Genomic DNA, 20,596 nt, shown 5'->3' on the forward strand with positions numbered 1-20,596 from the left:
GCAGGCCGAGTTCGCGCGCAAACCGAGTGCGCTTGCAGTAGATTCGAATAGAGTATGCAGAGGCTTGTTCATTTTGGCGCCAACGTAGCGGCAATCTCCGCTGACACGTCAACATAGCTGGCAAAGCTCTAACACTCGAGGCAACTTCAACGCAGTTAGCTTCAACAGCAGGATCAAATTAACGTGAATACAGCATACAAATTCCATGCTTACCAATGCAGCAAAGCTCCCACTATCTTCCTCATGACTGCAACCTGTCCTCCACGTGCGCGTCACGCCTACGGGTCTTGTTGATCTTGGATGTCGCGATGGCGGCAATTGGGGTAACCGCAGCGACACACGAACCAAAGGTCGGGCCCGTAGTCGACGGTGATCTCGTCGCCCTCGTACACGGCGTGCGTCGTGGCAATCACGACAGTCGTCCGGCGTCCATTCGCCACTTCCAGAAACTGAGCCACCGGTGCGCACGAGTGGTTGACGAAGCGCATCAAGCCACCCATCTGCCGAGCGTTGATGGCAACGCGGACTGGGTGGTTGGGCCTCTCGGGGCGTTGTGTCATGATCAGGCGGTAGCCCTCGTTGCGCGGCCGAGTCGCGTGAGAGACGCTCACGTGTTCGATCTCGCCCAAGTACTCACCCAGTACCTCACCCGCATCAATGAACTCCTGCGCCACCACGGCCAATTCGCGGGTCGCCGCGTTCCTCGCCAACGCGACCTTCGACGACTCGGCCAGGCCGTTGCCACAGTTGCCGCCGTACGGGCAGCAATTAATATTGCAGTATAGCTGCATCAGCGAGTTGCGGCAGCGCCCAACTCGGCACGGGTCCACACAGTCGCACCAACCAAAATGAGGAACCGCAGGAAAGATTATCCCTGTTGGGTTAAACTGCTCGCGAAGGTGCGCCACCGCAAATGGCCACCGCGCAGGAACGAAGCGACCTTGCTGCTGGCGGTGAAGAGCATGAGGTTGGGCAGCACGTAGCCTGACACGAACACGCGACCCACGGGTTGCACGCATGACAGCCTGGAGGGACACCGTCGGCAACGTGGCCTCTTGATGCTGGCCAGAACGACGTTGATATGGAGCGACGACCGCTCGACGCTCCCTCCGCGAACTCTGGCGCTCGCGAAGCGGCCGCCGAGATGGTGGAGACGGAGTTCGTGAACGTCGAGCAGCCGCTGCTTCAGGCAGGACCGGCGACGGAGATCGTGGGCGTGAAGTAGGCGGGTCTTCGAGCAGGACGGGAGACGACGTAGTCGGACTGCGTGGGTTCCAAGTGGTCGGCGGGGTTTCAGGCGGGAGAGGATCCGTCGTGGTCAGCGTGGGCGCTGCCGCACCAGCCTTCGAAGGCTCCGTCGGCGGAGGGTTCGACGTCTCCCTCGGCACGCGAAGACCGTGCTGTGGCGACATCCACGGCGGCGTCGTGGTCCCCGTGGAGTTGGCGGGCGAAGAAGACTTGGCGCTCTTAGCCGGCGCTTGGACGCCGCCTCGTTGCCAGTTGGGCGACACGTTCTCGTCGCCGCTCGACGTGTCCACGATACAGCGCGAGCTCCAGTGCACGGCGGAGTGGACGAGATGAACCATGGTTGCTGTGCACGTTAGAGAAGTTAGAATAGACTCGACTTGCTCGCTAGTCAAGGTATTGCGTACGCCTTCTTTGTTGCTGCACGCAGCGCTTCCAAGCACTTGCCACTTGGCCGCGATTTTTCGAAAGTGAGAGGTTGAAGCTGGTGCGCACGAAATGAGTTATGTCCATGATATATGGCAGCGACATCTGCAGAGTGATGGTCTGCATATTCTATACAAATTTCAACAATAACTTTTAAGATGGCTACACGAAATAAACATAGGGGTAGGGCTGTTTATTGAGACGATTTTTACGTCTCACGAGATTTATGTCTCGTTATGTCCTGTCATATCTGCTGCATCTATGTTGGGTGATTTCCCTATTTTTGGTAGGCGTCCATTGGCACATCTCGCTTGAAGATAGAATTTTACAACTCGTGTATCGTTGCTATAGTACACACAGACTACATAAGCCTAATAAGCCTACTGCATAACGTAAGCGCGGGGACTTTTCTACGCGAACGATAAGCACACGTTGTTTGCAAGCGAACGCACGGGTGGCCAGATCATATTTGTAGGTAGAGCCGCCACCGCGCCCAGTTTTAAAAGATACCGGACATCACTACCGACGCATCTCTCTTGAAGATAGCATTCCTCAACTATTGCATCGTTCACATCGCTTTACCTGCGTATCCATTACCTGTGCATTCACTACCTGTATAAGCTACCCTCTCCTTGAACCATAAGCGGCACGCATACGATATGTCTCTCGAAGCACTTGGTATTTACAAACCTGCAGTTCAAGACTTACTAACACGTCGCCCATCGACTCGTTATGCAAGCCCCCCCCCCCAAAAAAAAAAAAAAAAAGAAGTTTGCTACGAAAGGCTACATTGTCCTTTATCACGCCATTCCCCACGACAAAGTCCACGAGTGGCGCAGCATGGCCCGCAAGGAAAGCTCCGGTATCATCTGGTTCAGCGATGTATTCGATCGTATACAAGAAAACATCTACCGTGAGGAAGCGTATCTACCGGATCGAGAATCGCGTATCATTTATGCTTCCATCAAGCACATTTACAAGACATTTTTCCCGGTAGCCGAAGCGAACGATTGGCGCTTTCTCAAAACCGCCGCTGGAAGCGTCGACCAGCCTGTTCGACGTGATTTCCCGCCGACAACGGATACCAGCGCGCTCGCGAACCCCTGCTCCGTTCCCGGGTCAATCATGATAGTGTTGCAAGATGACACCTACCCGCATGGGTATGGTTGGCACGCGCAGATCGCCCTGAAATCCGAATTAGACAAAATTCATCTGAGCAAGGGTGACATCACACGGATAAGTTAAAGCCGTGCTTTGCGTCGCCGCCAACAGAACCAGAGCTGCCGAAAGAATTGGTTCCTGCGGCATGTGCAGCGCTTAGCTACAAGCTGCTTGCCGCTAATAATGAGAGAGGGAAACGACAGCGTCGCAAGCTGAGTTAGCCATTCCGGCTGGCTAACTTCCAGGATAGCGCTTTGGCAGCAAGGTATCAAGCAGTGCGAAACAGAGGCGAAGGAGTTAACTACAGCCATGAACAGAGGCCCAAGTGGTCTAAAAAAACAATTCAACTCGCGAGCGTATATATTAAGGTTTTACGTCTCCCCTACTAAATACGTCTGAAACGACCAGGCTGTATTGTAAGGAATCCCGGTCTAGTAATTATTATTATTATTTTTAATCTAAAACGTTATCCTCTGCCGAATCGAATTCATACTGAGCGCTCAAGTCGCCTACGAAGATCAACTTCGGGAACAGCTTGCTGCATAGGAACCGTGGTTGCTACGAGAAATCAAGCTCGCGTACGAAGAGGATCGAATGCGAAAAAAGGAGAGACAAGTCCAAGGGTGCAGCAAGACACCGGAGCAGAGCAAGACAGCGCGGCTGAGCAGGACAGCGGTGTTGTTGCTCTTGTAGTTTATGGAGTAAATTGAATAGTGTATTGATCACTGAGAAGGAGGGAACTCGGAAGGGAGCCATGTTGAACCTACGACGCTTACGTCAACAAGCGAAACAGAGCAAGATAGCGCGGTGGAGCAGGACACCGCGGTGGGGCTGCGGGGCGTGGCCAAGCAAGATAGCGTGACAGACCAAGACAGTATAGCGGAGCAGGACCGTGAACTAAAGGAAGCTGCGCAACAATTGGCGGCCGCCAAGTTTTTCGTGTCAGACGATTGTGTGTCGACACCCGTGCGTGCGTGGCGACTCGTCAATGACCGACAACTCTGGACTTATCCAGACAAATGCGAAGCTACACGAAGAGATCTCCCTTCTTCAAGCCAAGGCTATCGTTGACCGGAAGCATTACCAGGACAAGCAAGACGCGATGGAAGCAAATCAGCATGTATTGATTGAAGATTTGGAAAATATGCGATTGGTTTCGAATAGCTTGCGGGGGGAATTGGATGCTACTAAGACGAAACTGGCCGAGTCCAAGAAGAAGCTAGCGAGAGTGTGCGACGACATACTGCAGGCCCACTCTCATAAGATGCAAGCAGAGCACAAAAAGCTGGTCGCCTCCGAAGATCGACTCCGGGAACAACGTGTCACTCAAGAAACCAAGACACACACTTTAGAGAAGCTGGCTGAAACGCTGTCGATGAAGGAACGGTCGTTGGTAGAGCAAGGGGTAAAGATGGGGCTGCAGACCAAAAATCTAGAAGAACGAGAGCGTGACTTGTCGTCACAGGAGGAGCCTTCTGATCGTGTTTAAGCTCAGCTGTTCCAACCGAGCCTCTTCGTCCAATGCTGTCTGGGAAGGATGCGCCCACATGATGATGTTGCCTGTGAGTGGAGCAAGGGTGGCAAACGCAGCCCTGGACGTAGACCGAGATACTAGCAGATAAGGCGGCTCCCTCTTATTCGCCATCGCATTCTTCGATCTCCACTCTGTTACCACAATTCCATCCAAGGTTTCACCTTGGACTTTGTAAACAGTTGATGCTACAGCGCATACGAGTGGAAACTGCTGAATTCTTAACGACAGTGTGCGAGGCATTCCTTTTACACAGCCGGCCAAAGCGATATCGCACGGATTGTACGCCTGAGTGTCAAAGAAAAGAGGAACTAGGTTTCCGTTGCCGCATCCTTGCTTTGTCTTAGCAGACTCACCGCGGTCAATTCGCACGATGACAGCTGATGGAGGTATGCTGGGTATTTTCACAGTCATATCTGCCACGGCATCGTGAACCAAGCGAAACGTGGTCTCAGGGTGGTAAACGATCCCTTTCAAAACGCCAAGCGTGCCATCAGCAACCATTGTTTCTGCTCTGATATTCTGTGTCACCTGAATTGGCATACCTGTGGTAAGATCAAGATATGGAGCCATTCGACAAAATTTTGTATCAGGAAGAGACATCACTAGAAACATCACCATGCGGACCTCCGATCGATTCAATTTGTCCAGTTTTCCCTTAAAATTTGCCACAATGCGTACGGGATGCTCGTCTTCTGGAAGCAATTTTGGAGCCGCAGATATAAACAAATTATTGACAGCGATCCTGGTGGCGTTGTCTGGTGTTACGAACGTTTTAAAGCGCACGTTGGTGGCTGCGTCATCCAGGGCTTCTTCGCTTGTGAGCACACGCGTGTTCATGATTCGAACAAACTCTGGAGTCCAAACACCTCTTCGAGCTTGCTGGCAACCACGCCCCCATTCAGGATCAAATCGGACCGATTCATCCAGTACAATGGCATCTGTACGCGATCGCCATAACTCATAGCCTGCGAGTTCCTCAGCAGAAATTTTATCTTTTCGCTTGCGTTTTGTAGGATCTATGAACAAGGGCTGCCCTCCCACAGGTGGCAACTGTAAAAAATTCTCCAACAAGTACGAGGTGAATGCCTCCAAAAGCTACACCAACAACACGCTTTGCAACACGCAATCTTTTGTCCGATTGGGATAGCTGATATTTTTTCATCATTGAAATTTCGTCAATGACTATCAAATCGAGATAAGCAAAAGAATCTGATGACCGGTTTTTCCGTATCTGGAGCAAAAGCTCGCTAAAGTTCTTCCACCGATCAGTGTAGCCGCGTTACCTGTCAGTGCAGTTTTCAGTACGCAATCGGAGCGCCCCCAGCTACGACATAGTGCATATACTGCATCAATTATACGGCTGTTTCCAGTTCCGCCTTCGCCACCGAGAAACATCCGCAGCTGACTATCACGTAGCACCGAGTCAATATCACCACCCGATACTTGTAAATCCTCCGCATGCCTCCATCGCGACAAAAGCGCTTGGCCTATGAGCTGGAAAGCATAATGGTGCTTCTCGTTAAGCGTAAATCGTTTGAAACATCTGAAATACATGCAAATTGCTTATCCATCGACAGCGAGGACTGCGCATCAGACATCGCCGAGGGATGTCAGCCCATGTTACTGGATAGCAATGCTCCATTCAAAAGCTCTATAACTTGGGTATCACGCCACGTCGGTACGACAAATACAGTCGATATAAGCCCATTATCTGTTCGCACATCTTGGACCCATTTCTTCATGAGTATAACGGGAGGTAATTCGCTCGTAGCCCAACTCGATCTTCTGTCTGGAGCGAATTCTAATGTTGATACGATGCCGTCAAAAATCTCATGCCTCACCAAAATACTGGTCATCTGAGAAGCCTTATTACCTGGGGCAATCGAGGTCGGACAAACCACAGGATCAAGTGAAACGCTATCAAGAACAATACTTTCGTCGTTTTCCAGTTCCCATATCGAAATAAATGTCTCGTCCTCCTCATTTGCACTCGTGATGTCCTCGCTAAAGTCAATAGTGTCTCCAGAGTCGAAAACGTCGTCCTTCTCATCGCTACTGCTGTTGTCAACATAGACATTGCTGTCCTGCGTCTCTTTCGCTGCTTTACGCTGAGCTTCCGCCTTTTCGAGACCGCTGTAATAGTCGTTGATGTTATTCATAATGACTTCGACAAAGGGGCTACGCGAACCCTTCCAAGTATCGAACGAACGAGTCCATGAAATACCGTCGGAGGCATCATCATCCCCAACCAGATCTTGTATTCCTCGAAAAGGTTTAAAAAGTACTAACGAAAGCACAGCATATTTGCCTGCTGTTGGCGGTACAGAACAACTAGTCGTACTTGGCATCCGAAAACCTTGTATGACGGGGACAGCTGGTTCGTATCTTTTTCCGAGCATATGCGTAGTTCTCAGCGAGTGCCCATGGTTGAATGGCCACTCAGATCTCGACCCATTCGTCTACTTTCTCCGAAAGTACCACATAGTGAACTCATAAAGATGGATCTGTTCTAAGTCATTCGGACGGAATAGATAGTCGTCCAGTTGCGAGACGGCACGAAAATTTGTCATATCCATGTTTTCACAAACGCTAGATTGCATGAATACTCGTCTGACGTTGTAAGTTGTCGTATTACATCCCCTAAGGGCAATGAAGTACATCCTGCGCTAGTGTAACAGCACGTACCTCGGTATAAATACAACGCAGCCAATGGACCAGCCACTACTTGTCGATTTGTCATGCAGTAAACCATACCGGCGACACGTTTACGAGATAAAGTTAGTGGAACAATTTGCCTCTCCAATGTGGCAGCATCCACTCTCTCACGTTCCTCTCGTCTCTTTAGTGCTGCAACTGCAACGGTAACTTGTGAATCTACTCGTTTCTGCTGTTTAGTCACATACTTACAACAGTAGTGAATACGATCAGTTACGTCCGCACCTCCCACCAAGATCTGAACATCGTGATTGCATTTGAATGTAGCCATAAGTTCGTAGTTAAACCCATTCATAAACTCGTGCCCCAGACTTCGACTGACTCAACTCCTGGTAATCCAAACGACGTGCTAGCCGCGCAATCTCGAGGAAATCGGTATCTGCAAAACGTGTTGTTGGCGGTAGCGCGGGATTGCTTGAAGCAGCTTTTTGTATGGCACCATAAATGCTGATTTAACAGAACAACTAGAGCTGAAACCATATAGTCAAGCGACGTTCGATCCATTCTCCGATCTAACAGCGACAGTGGTGACGCCTCTATCATCCTGGTCAAGCCGGCATTCTTAAATAAATCACGGTCACGTTTGTACATGACCATCCTTGCGGTGTTTGCTTGTTCCAGTATCTCTGCTGCAAGTCGTTCTTCGCGGCACATCGCATCTTCACTCAAGTTTGCCACATTCATCTTGCGCTCGTGTATAATTGTTGTAGCCTGAGCTTCCGTATCTCGACATGCAGATTCTTTCGCTACTTGCTGTTTCAGCTCACTGTCACTAAACATACGCTGCCACACTGGCCAGTGATCTGGGCGAAACTCCAACAAGGCATTGCGAAAAATATGTTAACTGCGCTTTGCAAATACGGCACTCAATGAGAGCAGGTTCGACGGCAGCGTTTCTTGCCGATTTAGCACGCATCCGTGCTTCAGGGTCTTTTCGAGCACTGTCTGGAATGGGTAACCCGATAAGCTCCTTAACATTTGCTCCACAGTTAGAGCACCCGCACGCGTCGAATGGGATAGGAAGATCATTGCGGACAATGCTTGCTGCTTACGATGCTACTCGTTCGCGGAATACTCCGCCGTCGGCACTATTCAGTATATTTTCAACAGCAGCTGAATTTGGCGGGCAATGGTTTAACCAAAGTAGAAAATGTATGTGTAGAGTGCTTCTCCCCTGGGTTTCCACCATTCCACAATATGCTTTTGCGTCACCGAACAATCCTCGAAATGGCAGTCGTTTTTTTTACACAGGGTCCATTCCTAGAGCATACTTAATAAACGCATCAACTTGCCTAATGAAAAGACGGACTGAGGCACAATCATTGCCAAAACTGGCTTCTCGTAGCTCCGCTTCACTAGGCATTCGTGCCTCTAGGAAATCGAATAACGAATCAAACGATGAAATCCCGGTGTAGTGCGCCAGAACCATAGAGTTTTCTGTGTTTGGTATTATCGTGACAAACAATGCTGGTTGTCCAAACCGAGTTTGATACGCGAAAGCTTGGTGTCGGCATTTTGATCGCTCGGCATTGCTCCCCCAGATAGCACCAGTGCCTATCTCAACTGATTTTAAAAACCTTTTGGCTGCAGAATCGACATCAGTTTCCACGGAAGGCACCCTTGCCGGCGTCGCTCATTTTCGAGCAAGGCTCGCCCAAGTTCAAGTGCGGGAACATCCGAGCAAATAAATCTCCATTTACATCGCTGGCAAATTGATCCGGTGCCTTTATTTCAAACGTACGTTCGTTTGCTTTCTCTGTGACTGGATGCTCTCTCGCCTTTACCGGAGTGATGTCATCACTGAGCCCGATGCGACACTCGACCACGGTGCACTCATCCCGTTCTGAGTTTGTGTGCCAATTCTCGGACTCTCCTCGAATATTTTCCTGCTCTCTGGTTATTTCAGTATCAACCGTATCGCCAGTGCCTTCAACATGTTCAACAAAAACATGATCCTCATCATCTGAAATGTCCAGGTTGCTTGTTTGAGCGTGGTTTGACTGAATGCCCGTGTACAGGTGGTTGTAGATCTGGTAGAAAGCAAAAACATCTCAAACACGCAGCCCGAATTCGATGCATTTTCCGTATCTTTGACACTTATGATGGCGTGAAATCGCCTGCCATCACCACTCGATACGAATCCACATGATTGATAGAGCGCGGAAGCAGTGTTACTGGGGGCCCTGGTGTACAGTCGACTGCAATACAATGTGATCGAATGAAGCGGTGCCTCCCTCCCCTCATCACGCGAGTCATCGCAACAACGCTTACCAGCTGCGGCATAAATCGTTCCGGTAATGTCAGTCCACGCAAATGTCCTGGAAGGTTTCCCACGTAAAACCATTTGCTATCGCAAATTTGGGTAATTTCCACTATTCAACGAGCGATCACACTCTTTACAAACCGTAAGCCAAGCACGAGGAGCATTGCTTTCGTTTACATAGCATTTTATTCCGCGAGGCGATACCATTACATCTTTTAAGTCTTCCATGTACGCAGGGGCTCGATACTGCCCCACCAATTCACTCGGAAGGCTGTCCCGCACTGATAGCATAGCTTTCATCTTATCCATGAAGTTTCAGTCCATGTCGCTCACCCTTCGTGAGTCTTTGCGAAGCGCAAAGCGATCGCACACGGTGCACACACACTCGTCTAAACCATCCGCCCCAAGTCCGGATTGAAGACGTCTCATGCACTCCGCTCTCTCATTGTCACTCAGCTCGGTTTCGAATGATTCCTATGCCACGCCCTCACGCAGTTGCTGCCGGGCTCGACTTCGCTGTTTCAGCTTTCGATGCCAATTGCGTTGTTGTTGATTCTGGCCCCGACTACCCGTGCCAACAATTCCACTGTTCATGGCCCCGTGACAGCCCTCATCCACTTTCTCAACATCCGAGCCACCGCTAGCGTCTTCATTTATATCTCCACGGTTTGTATCGCTGGTACATTTTTCATTTATTACATCACCTGAAATCCTAGATAGGTGCCCAGCCACACCGATGCCTCTACCAACCGTAGCACAGCCACCAGCAACGTTCTCTTCCATAACTGTGTGTATCCCCGCGGGATTAACATGTATGTTTGTTGCGCCAATTGTTTAAATTCGGTGGCGCTTTCGATATCGCTGTTGACGAATGCGGTTGACTTCACGTTGCCGTCCGATATCGAAGTGTTTCAAAAGGTCGGTATCACTACTGTCGGACAAGTCACTTGGGCTAACCTCCGTTCCCACTACTGCATGTTGCGAGACCGCTGGTTGAATCCACACATGGCCACCATATTCACCTTCATCGCCAGTTCCCATTTTAACTCATTTCCGCTTCACACAATAGTCATTCATGATTTTGTGTGACAGTGGCTCTCGTCAAGCCCCACAATCGAGGTTTAGTCCAAGCCAGGCAAGTTCACGAATGCCAACGTCTACCGCAGAACTTGTCGAGTGAGCAACGGGGATGAGCTGTCCTATACTGAGGCAATAAAAGACAGTCTCATCTCCCCGGGGGATAAGACGATTGATAAATTGACCGGACTTCACTATACGTAGGCTTTCGTGATCGCTTCAACGGATAAGGCGATTGATAAATTGGTTACCCCCCCCCCCCCCCCTGACGTAGGATTTCGTTCGTGATCGCTTCGATGGATAAAGCGATTAACAAATCAACTAGACTTCAGTATACGCAGATTTTCTAGTCCGAAACGCTTTGGTTAAAACAAAAACAAAATGATAGACCGTCGAACTACAAACCTCATGCTGCATCAGGGCTACTGCCAGTAAACCTCATGATTTCTCACTGCTCCACTGCTCGTTCCGATCCTAAAGCACGCCAGCGCCACCGCCGCCACCACCACTGCCATCACCAGTGCTGCCGTGCTCCACCCACTCAATTCGTGGCTCCACCGCTCGTTCCGATCCTAAAGCATGGACAGCACACCAAGCACGTTAGCCACCAATGCACCGCGAGCAGCTTCAGCGCGGCCGAATGCACCTCTCACGCACCTAGCGCCACCGCCACTACCACCGCCGCCGCGCTCTCCATGCGCAGCTCCACCGCTCGCTCCGGTCCTAGACCATGCACCGTACATCGTAACGTTGGCCTTTGAAAACGCCGCTAGCGGCTCCCCCGCGTCCGCACGCACCTCCCGACAACGCAGAAAAACGAAGAATGAAGGCGGCAGCTTGAAGTGCCGCAAGTATTTACGGATGGGCGGTCTAACCTGCACACAAAGCAAGACCGCACGACCCCTTGAGTCTCAAGTCACCGGGTGTGACCAGGTGATCAGACTGCAGTTCACTATTTGCTAATACTGCGTTTGCTTGTCATGTCCGCAGGCAAAACAGGACAACCCATCCTCAGCTCCGAATGTGCATCGCAAAACTAGCAGCAGCTACGCATGCATGCCCCGGTACCGTCCCCGCATCCCCCCCCACCGCCACCACCAAAATGGCACAGACCGTCGGTGCCGGGCTGGCTAGACGCCTTGGAGCTGCATCAGTCGCTAGCAAATGCATTGCATTGAATAGCGAATAAATAAATAGCCTTACCAGTACTGTATGTGTTCATTCAAAGCATCAACCCAGTCAGCCAGTATAGTGGGCGTGTAACGGGGTTACACATACAAGTGACTACAAGCCACTTTTGAAGTTAACAGATAGGATATCTGTTAAAAGTTTTAGATACTTCCTCACCTTGGTGTAAGTCACACCAATGGATACATTCAAGTGGGCCACCACAATGAGTGGTCCACACCTACCCAAAGATCCTATTGGTAGAAAACAGCACCTTTCTACCAATCAGAGACGTGCATATTAGCGGGGCTCTGACAGCCAGCCGCTGTCAATCCCTTTCATAGATGATAAACAGTTTTAGCAGATTTAGGAGGAAGATCAATTCACAAACAAAACAGTTCTCATTTTACCTTAAACTAGCTACTTGGAGTCTTATCGGATTTAAATTAAATTTGTGTATTGAAATACAATTAACCTAAGTAATTACTAAGTACTTACGCTTCATCATACACGTTGCGCAACGTGTAAGCAAAAGTAGTGAGTCAAGTTAGACCCACTACACCTGGTAGCACTTTGTAGTCCGTCCAACGACCGACTGCTTGACGTTTGTTCGAGGTGTACGAACGCGGAGCCGAGAACCACATGAGCACGGAGGTGCCCATGGAGAGCTCCAACACGCCTGCAACGCATGTTGCACGCGCCGACTGCCCCCACCTGTCTGACCCAGAGTGGGAAGCCCTCCAACGACTGTCAACAGTCATTGGAGAAGCGGCGATAGCTACGATGCTGCGTACGCTATCGCCGACGGAGCAACATGGTGTTGCTCTAGGATTCATCATGAAGGAGCAGCGTGATGCTGCTTCCTCAGTGACGGCGTCATCAGGGACGACACCGCGTGCTCAGTCATTAACATTGAGCGTAAGCAATTACGTGGGAAGAGAGGGCGAGCCTCTCCTCCGATGGCTTGTCGAGCTCGACACAGCCATAGCGGCTCGACGCATCGTCGACCCGCTGTCGAAGGTCGCGTTCGCCATGTCCTGCCTTGGCGGACGCGCAAGGAGTTGGGCGTATGGACACCGACTCTCCGATCCTATGTGCTTCAGCACGTACGAAATATTCAAAGAGGAGCTCAGACAAGCGTTTGAGCCACCGCAAAACGAGTTCCAGTGGAGGGCGGAGTTCCTCGACTTTCAGCAGGGTAAGCATGACGTTCATGCTTACGCGCAGCGCGCACGATACTTGGTCTCAAATATCGTGACCAATCCAATTGACGAGGCGACTAAGGTCGTCACGTTCATGAAGGGACTTAGAGATGGGCCCGTGAAGACCTATCTCTTCCGAGAGTACCCGAGTACTCTCGAAGCTGCAATCGCCCTTGCCAGGCAAGAAGAGTTTAGCCTGCGGCAGGCTAAACTCCATGCAAATGCGCCGAGACCGCTACCGCGCCCGGTAGCGAGGACGGGAGGTCCAGAACCAATGGACCTCTCGAACGCAACAACTGCTGGTTACCAGCAGCAGGGAGGTAACGTGCGATGCTTCCGTTGTGGAAGGATCGGTCACTTTGCACGGGAGTGCACAGCTCCCATGTTCCCTGGAGGTGGCCGTCGTGGCGATGCTAGGCATCGCCGCGCAACAAAAAACGCCAACATCCAGTAGGCGCGGGGCGCCCTACTGGTAATGCAGTCACGCGTGCCGACATCGGGCACCCGACACTGAGGACTACAGCCCCCAGTGAGACTAGCTCTCGCTGCAAGAAACAAGATGGCAGGCCGAACCTGGTCATCTTGAAGGTAACGTCGAAGAGAGCGAGCGACTCTCTTCGCGCTCTGGTAGATTCGGGCGCGTCGAACAACTTTGTTCGACTACGAAGCCTGCCGAGACTTGGCTTCGAGGAGGTAAAGATACCTCGAAGTCTTCTAGAAGTTCGATTGGCAACAGGGGCCATCGTGAAGTCCGAGAAGCGCGTCGTGAACGTGCGTGTCGGCGGATTATGATCAAGCTCAGGCTACTGCGGAGCGTCAACATCTCGATCCGTCGAATAGCAGCTCACTGAGTGTGCCTCGCTGCCTATGAAGGAAGCACGGACGGTCTTTCTTAGATTTACTGGATCAAGGCACGCGGCAAGAGTTTCTAGTGGTGGATGGCACGCGTCCACCACGCTGCATGAACGAAAGCATACTAGGGGTACACCTGCGAAGGGGTTGTAGTCAGTCGTAGTTTGCTTTCTCTACCTGAATATCTCTGCTCATTAATCAACTTTCCTCTTTGGCACAAGCCCCCGGGTATTCGCGACAAAGCTAGCTTTGCGCTCTTCGAAGCGTTAGTTTTTTTTTAACCCGGACACCGCTGTCCGGTATTTTCGTCTCTGCGGTGCGCGTGACGATCGAAGGTTACCCAAGACTACCGATCTTCGCCGACTAAATACGAACACACTCGGTTCGTCTTAAGTGCGGTTGAAGTGGACTTCAACTATGCCCGGCTTCGCAGTGGACTCCGACGGTGATGTGGAGATGACGGTTCCGCTGCCGATCTTCGAATTGATCCGGGCCCCGGAGCTGCGCAGCTGGGAGCATGCTGCGCTCATTGAGTGGCACCGTGAGTGGGAGCGCTACGTGGAGAAGATCCGCTACCGCTGTGGCGTCACCAATGAGACGTTTGAAAGCGTCGTGGCCACCGTCAAGAGCTCGGCGAGGCCCAAGACGCTGAGGAACATGGCTACCTACGTGCTGAAGAATCCACTGTCTGCAGTCACCGACGCTGACATCATGGAGGCTGTGCAGGCACGTTGCTGCACGCTCAAGAACGAGTTTGTGCCTGATGTCACGTCTCTGTTCCGTCAACAGCTGAAGATGGATCTGTCTATTGACGACTGTGACGCTCGAATTTTCCGATACAGGACTTCAACGGAATCGTGGAAGACAATGGTCTACAATGCCTGATTGGCACTGGGAATGAGTCTGATGCTGGGTACAAAAGTCGATTGAAGGCTCGTTGCCGTCTGCTGGTCGACAGTCTGCAACCTCCTGTTCTCAAGGCTCAGATCACTCGATTGATCGATTTAGAGAAGAGAGACTGCAAATCTGATGATGTTGCCCTCTTTGATCTGATACTGGAGCACGCGAAAGTACAGCAGCGATTTCATCGCATGTCGCAGGATTATGCTAAGAAGGGGGATCCCAAGTCAGAACAGAAGCCACCACGAACTGGAGCCACCAAGCCAGCGCCGACCCGAAGTTCGCCACTGGCTGCCTCGCCGCCTCCAGCACCTGGCCGGGCTTCACGCCCCTCGCGCCCTCCGCCGCAGGACGGATGTCTGGTGTGCAAAGGCCCGCACTGGCTGAAGGATGCCCCACCGCCACCGAGGCCCAGAAAGCCGACGCACGGGAGCGTTTCCGTGAGGCTAAGGAGAGGCTGTCCAATCCTATCCGATCCAAAGCTGCCAGGTATGAGTCACCGGCAGGCTCTGTCCGGATCAACGGTCTCGTGGAGGTGCCATACATCCCGGACACTGGGGCTGACAAGAGCATAATTCCCCAAGGTATAGTGGATTTGCTATTGGCTGTACTCCCCACACTGACACCTACCCCACTGAGCACGCGGGTCGACGTGGAAATGGCTGATGGACGACGTCTGGTGTGTGAACACGAAGTGCTACTGAACCTCGAGTTGGTCACTATTGCGGGACCAGTCTCAATCCGCTCTGTGCCATGTCTAATTTTGGCTGGTGAAGGCGAAGAATTCCTATTGGGGCGGGATGCCCTAAAGGAATTGGGCATTGACATCGATCACCAACTGGCCCAGCTAGCTGGTCAGCCTCTTCTGGGTGCAGAGGAAGACGAGTTTCCTGTTGGTGATGGCCTACCCAACGAACAAGATGTGCACGATCCAAGGGAGATTATTGATCGAGTGGTCGCTCAAGCAGTCTCGGAGGGTCTCCCGGCCAACCACGTCGAGGCGGTTCGAAGTGTCCTGACCAAGTATCCTGACATTTGGAGTGAAGCCATCGGGCCTGACCCGCCAGCGCATGTTGAACCGCTGCGAGTAACTCTTCAAGACGATGCAGTCCCGTACCGCAGTCCACCTCGCAAATACGCACCGCTCCAGGCTGATTTCGTACGTGAGTACGTGCGGAGCCTGGTTGCTAATGGTTTGGACGTGAAGAACAATGCGTCCCGGTGGGCGTCTGCTGTAGTTCCTGTACGCAAGCCTGGGTCTCGAGACAAGTTTCGTATGACCATTGACTATAGGCCAGTGAACCGAGTCACTATTCCCATCGCCGGATCGATGCCGACCAATGCGACCACGACCGATGCCTTCGCAGGCAAGAACGTCTTTGGGTCATTCGACTTCACCCAAGGATTTTGGCAGCTGCCGTTGCACGAAGCGAGCGGGGAGATATTTTCGTTCATTACTGAGGATGGCGTGTTCACGCCAAACAGTCCCACAAGGGGCAATCGACTCAGCTCTGCACTTCCAAGGTGAGATGCAGCGCTTACTGGCTCCGCTGATACCTCACTCAGCCCTAGTATGGGTCGATGATGTTATTCTTTTTGCGCCGACTGTGAGCGAGTTCGTCGAGGTGCTGGGACACTTCTTTTCCCTGGTGGCTGCGGCCAAAATGAAGCTGAACGTGTCGAAGTGTTCACTGTTCAAGATGGAAGTACTCTGGTGCGGACGGCTAATCTCAGGAGCAGGCATTCGCCATGACCCCGATTGCGTGGATGCGCTATCGACACTTCCATTACCTGCAACGATAGCCGACCTGCAGTATTTCATTTGCGCCACCAATTGGCTCCAAGACTCACTGCCGGATTATGCACGCATGATCGCCCCGCTCCAAGAGAAGTTAGCGGCAGAGAAGAAGCGCGTTGGTGGACGCAGTCGAATTGCGTTAAACGTCGCTACTGTGTGGGCAGCGCCTGAACAAGCTGCCTCAGAGGCGATGCTCTGGCTTGTCCGAGACTCGGCTCGCATGGCGTCGCCTGATCCGGATGCCGAACTGTTAGTCTTTACGGATGCAAGTCTCTCCGGATACTCGATCGTTGTAACCCAAGTTGTCAACTGGGGTCCCGAACTTCCTGTCGCCAAACAGCAGCATCAGATGATAATCTGCAAAGGTGGAATGTTCAAACACAATGAGCTCAATTGGACTATTGTGGAAAAGGAGACTTACCCGATCGTGAAGGCGTGCCAGGACCTGGAGTACCTACTGCTGCGACCCAGAGGATTCCGACTGTACTGCGACCATGCCAACCTGGTCTATATTTTCGCGCCCCACGATGCTCTCAAGAAGCACGTTAGAGATCGTCTCCAACGCTGGGCTATGCGGCTTTGTGGGCTACACTACACGATCGAGCACATTGCTGGCGAAAATAACATTTGGGCAGATATCATATCCCGCTGGCACGCGTGAGGTGGTTCGTGTGGCTGCTGTACAGACGCGCAGTCAACGCGCTGCTCCACTGGCAGCAATTTCTCTACTTTGCCCAATGTCTGATGCCGAGTTTGTATTTCCCACTCTGGATGACATTCGTGAGGCGCAACATGCAGCTGGTCAAGAAAAATCGCGTGTGCGAGTCACTCTGAAGGAGGAGGACGGTATCGTGACCGTGGAAGACCGGCCCTGGATCCCGAATAGGGCTAGAGAGCTCCTCACACGGATTTTTGTGGTGGCTCACACCGGTGCACAAGGCCACAGAGGCCAGGAGCCGATGGTTACATTGCTACAGCGTCACTTCTGGATTGCCCGTATCACTGAGAAAGTATCTGTGTTTATCCGTGGATGCTTGCTTTGCAAGCACGTCAAAGCCCCACGCATCATCCCCCGGCCATACGGACGTAGTCACATGGCGACGATGCGAAATGAGGTGCTGCATTGGGACTTTCTCTCTCTTGGTAATGGCTATGGTGACACGAACTACCTATTGGTCGCCAAAGACGAGCTGACCCATTACTGCGAGTTATTCCCGTGCAGTACACCCACGGCTTTCGTCGCTGCAGAATTGCTCTCGATGTGGTGTGCGAGATTTGGAGTTCCCGAGTCGCTTGTGTCCGATCAAGGAAGCCACTTTCGGAACGAAACAGTCGAGCATCTTTGCGCACGGATGAAAATCGAGCAAGAATTCTCGCCGGTCTACTCCCTGTGTCTCAATGGAACGGTGGAGAGACTCAACAAAGACGTCCTACAAGTGCTGCGAGCCCTCCTGCTGGAGTATGACCTCGACTTTCATGAATGGCCGTATCTACTGCCGGTGCTACAGGGGAACTTGAACCACACGCCTCTACAATCCCTTGGAGGTCACTCGCCCGTTGAATTATTCACAGGACTTCCAACTTCGTCTCAGCTGGATGCGGTTGTCGGTCGTCGCAACGACGCTGACTTTGTTCGAGAGATTAACCTTGAAGTCGTCGACGAGCAGCTGGATGCATTGCGTCGATCTCTACACGGCATGCACAAAGACGTTGTGGACGAGAAGGAGCGCAGACGTCTACAAGATATGGCAGCACACAAGGGCTCAGTGGTCAACTTCGATGTCGGGGACTACGTACTTTGGTCACGCATTGACCAGCGCCTACCGGATAACAAGCTTCTGGGACAGTGGGTTGGGCCGTTCAAGATAATTGAGGCGAAGCCGCACTCCTTGATGGTCCAGCACCTCATTTCAGGGCGAGAGTACGACGTCCATGCATCCCGCCTGAAATTCTACGCGGATTCGGAGCTGAACCAGACTGAAGAGCTGCTGGAATTAGTGTCGCGCCAAGGAATGGTGCTTGGTGTCGAAGACATCTGCGATCACCGCTTTAACGCAGCTCTGGACCGCTGGGAATTGTTTGTGTCATGGATGGGTCTACAAGCTATCGAAGACTCATGGGAGCCCCTTGCGGTTCTGGCTCAGGATGTCCCCACCAAGGTTCGGGAATACATCAATGCCAGCGATGACGACGATCTGCGCGAGCAGATTGAATAACGCACCTCGCATCACAGCGCTTTGGGGGCACTGTCGGCGGATTATGATCAAGCTCAGGCTGCTGCGGAGCGTCAACATCTCGATCCGTCGAATAGCAGCTCACTGAGTGTGCCTCGCTGCCTATGAAGGAAGCACGGACGGTCTTTCTTAGATTTACTGGATCAAGGCACGCGGCAAGAGTTTCTAGTGGTGGATGGCACGCGTCCACCACGCTGCATGAACGAAAGCATACTAGGGGTACACCTGCGAAGGGGTTGTAGTCAGTCGTAGTTTGCTTTCTCTACCTGAATATCTCTGCTCATTAATCAACTTTCCTCTTTGGCACAAGACCCCGGGTATTCGCGACAGTGCGCTTCTCGTACAAAAAGCGAATGTTTGTCGAACACTTTATCGTCCTGGACCTGGACGATAAGTTCGACGTGGTAATGGGTATGCCGTGCAAGCCACGGCATGATCCGGTGATAGACTGGAAGAAGCGCACCCTCGTGCGCTTCGGCCGCGGCAGCGGAACAGAGAGCGATGGCCCTGTTACCGCAGCGCACGCACCAGCAGGTGCGCGCGGCTCACCAGTCGAGACAGCGCTTAATGCTGCTGTCCCGGAGTGCCCAGGAAGTGCGCGAGGGCGCGCACAAGTGAAACCAACGTCGGCAATGCTGCCTACGTCAGAAGAAAAAGATGTACTGCTTCCGAGAACCAATACCCACGTTCAAGCGTGCAAGGGACAGTCCCTGACCCGAAGAGGTCAGGTCGACAACGACGCGTCGGCTCCGGGAGCCGACGCACCCTCGGTCAAGAGGGGCTCCGCCAATGAATGGCGTCGAGGTGACGAAGGCGTGTCAACTCCGGGAGTTGACGCTGCAAACAGTGCGGACGGTTGCAAACGTACCGCACTGACGCAATTTGCATGCTGTCGTGCAGCCGGGCTGCATGACGAAGCGCCATGCGATCAAGCCGGGTTTGATACCGCGCGCCCGCGGATAGGGTCCGCCGGCGAACAACTGTCCACGGCCGGGCCTGGACCAGAAGAACAACTGTGCGGAGCCGGGCTCTGCACAACAAGAAGACGGCGCATGCGGAGAACACTGCGCAAGTCTCGGTCCGGGACCGAGACGCCACGAGAGCAGTCTGCTGAGCAGACTGAGGCGGTGACGCCGGACTTCGAGACGCTAAGCGTCTTAACGCGCACCGATACTGGATTCCAGTATCGTGAAATGGAACTCGCTGATCCTCCGACGACGGCGTCGGAGTTGACTTCGCTTCCCGTCATGAGCTGGAAGCGCTTCACGCGCGACTTGCGCGATGGACGCGTCGAGCAGGTCTGCGTTCTTTCGAACAGCGAAAGAACGGAGAGCGAGAGCGAAGAGCTGAGACAGCTCTTCATGGGAAATACCACTGAGAGTGAAGACACTCTCAGTGCGAAGACGAAGCGAGAGCGCTTCGAGGAACAAGGTTGGGACTCGCTGAAGTGGAGCCCCTATTACGAATTGTTGAAGGAGTACAAAGACGTACTCCCGGAAGAGATTCCTGCGGAGCTTCCGCAGGATAAGGGTATACAGCACGAGATTGATCTCGTGCCGGGCACGAAGTACTGTGTCACGCGGCAGTGGCCACTGCCGCGAGAGCAAGTAAAAGCGATCGATGACTTCTTTGAAAGTCGTCGCAAAGCAGGACAAGTGCGGCAATCAAAATCCCCGCACAGTGCTCCGACGTTCTGTGTCAAAAAGCCACAGGGCGGATGGCGCATCGTTCATGCGTATAACAAGCTGAACGATGCGACGGTACCGGCACAGACGCCGATACCGCGAAAAGATGTCATCATCGATTCGATGACCGGGAGCACCGTTTACAGTGCTCTCGACTTGCGAGCCGGATTCTAATGCGTGAGAGCGATATCCCTCTCACGGCAGTGAGCACGCCAAGCGGCATGCTCTGGAAATGACTAGTGATGCTACAGGGGCTTAAGAACGCCCCTGCGACTTTCAACAGGTGCGTGACGCACTTGTTGCGCTCGGTGCGCGACTTCGCACCGAGCTACTTCGA

At 52.4% G+C, this 20,596-nt stretch overlaps 1 protein-coding gene across 1 annotated transcript; it reads right to left on the bottom strand.

Annotated features, from left to right (window-relative positions):
- Positions 1-278: 278 nt before the first annotated feature.
- Positions 279-1,586, bottom strand: IUM83_02844 (Histone-lysine N-methyltransferase trr; the record flags this gene model as incomplete). Its single annotated transcript, XM_067926795.1, has 1 exon — positions 279-1,586. One exon carries the CDS (start codon positions 1,584-1,586, stop codon positions 279-281), a length of 1,308 nt encoding a protein of 435 aa, XP_067784261.1.
- Between the last annotated feature and the right edge of the window lie 19,010 nt (positions 1,587-20,596).

Source organism: Phytophthora cinnamomi (genome assembly GCF_018691715.1).
Source record: "Phytophthora cinnamomi strain GKB4 chromosome Unknown Contig92, whole genome shotgun sequence".
Lineage (NCBI taxonomy): Eukaryota > Oomycota > Peronosporomycetes > Peronosporales > Peronosporaceae > Phytophthora > Phytophthora cinnamomi.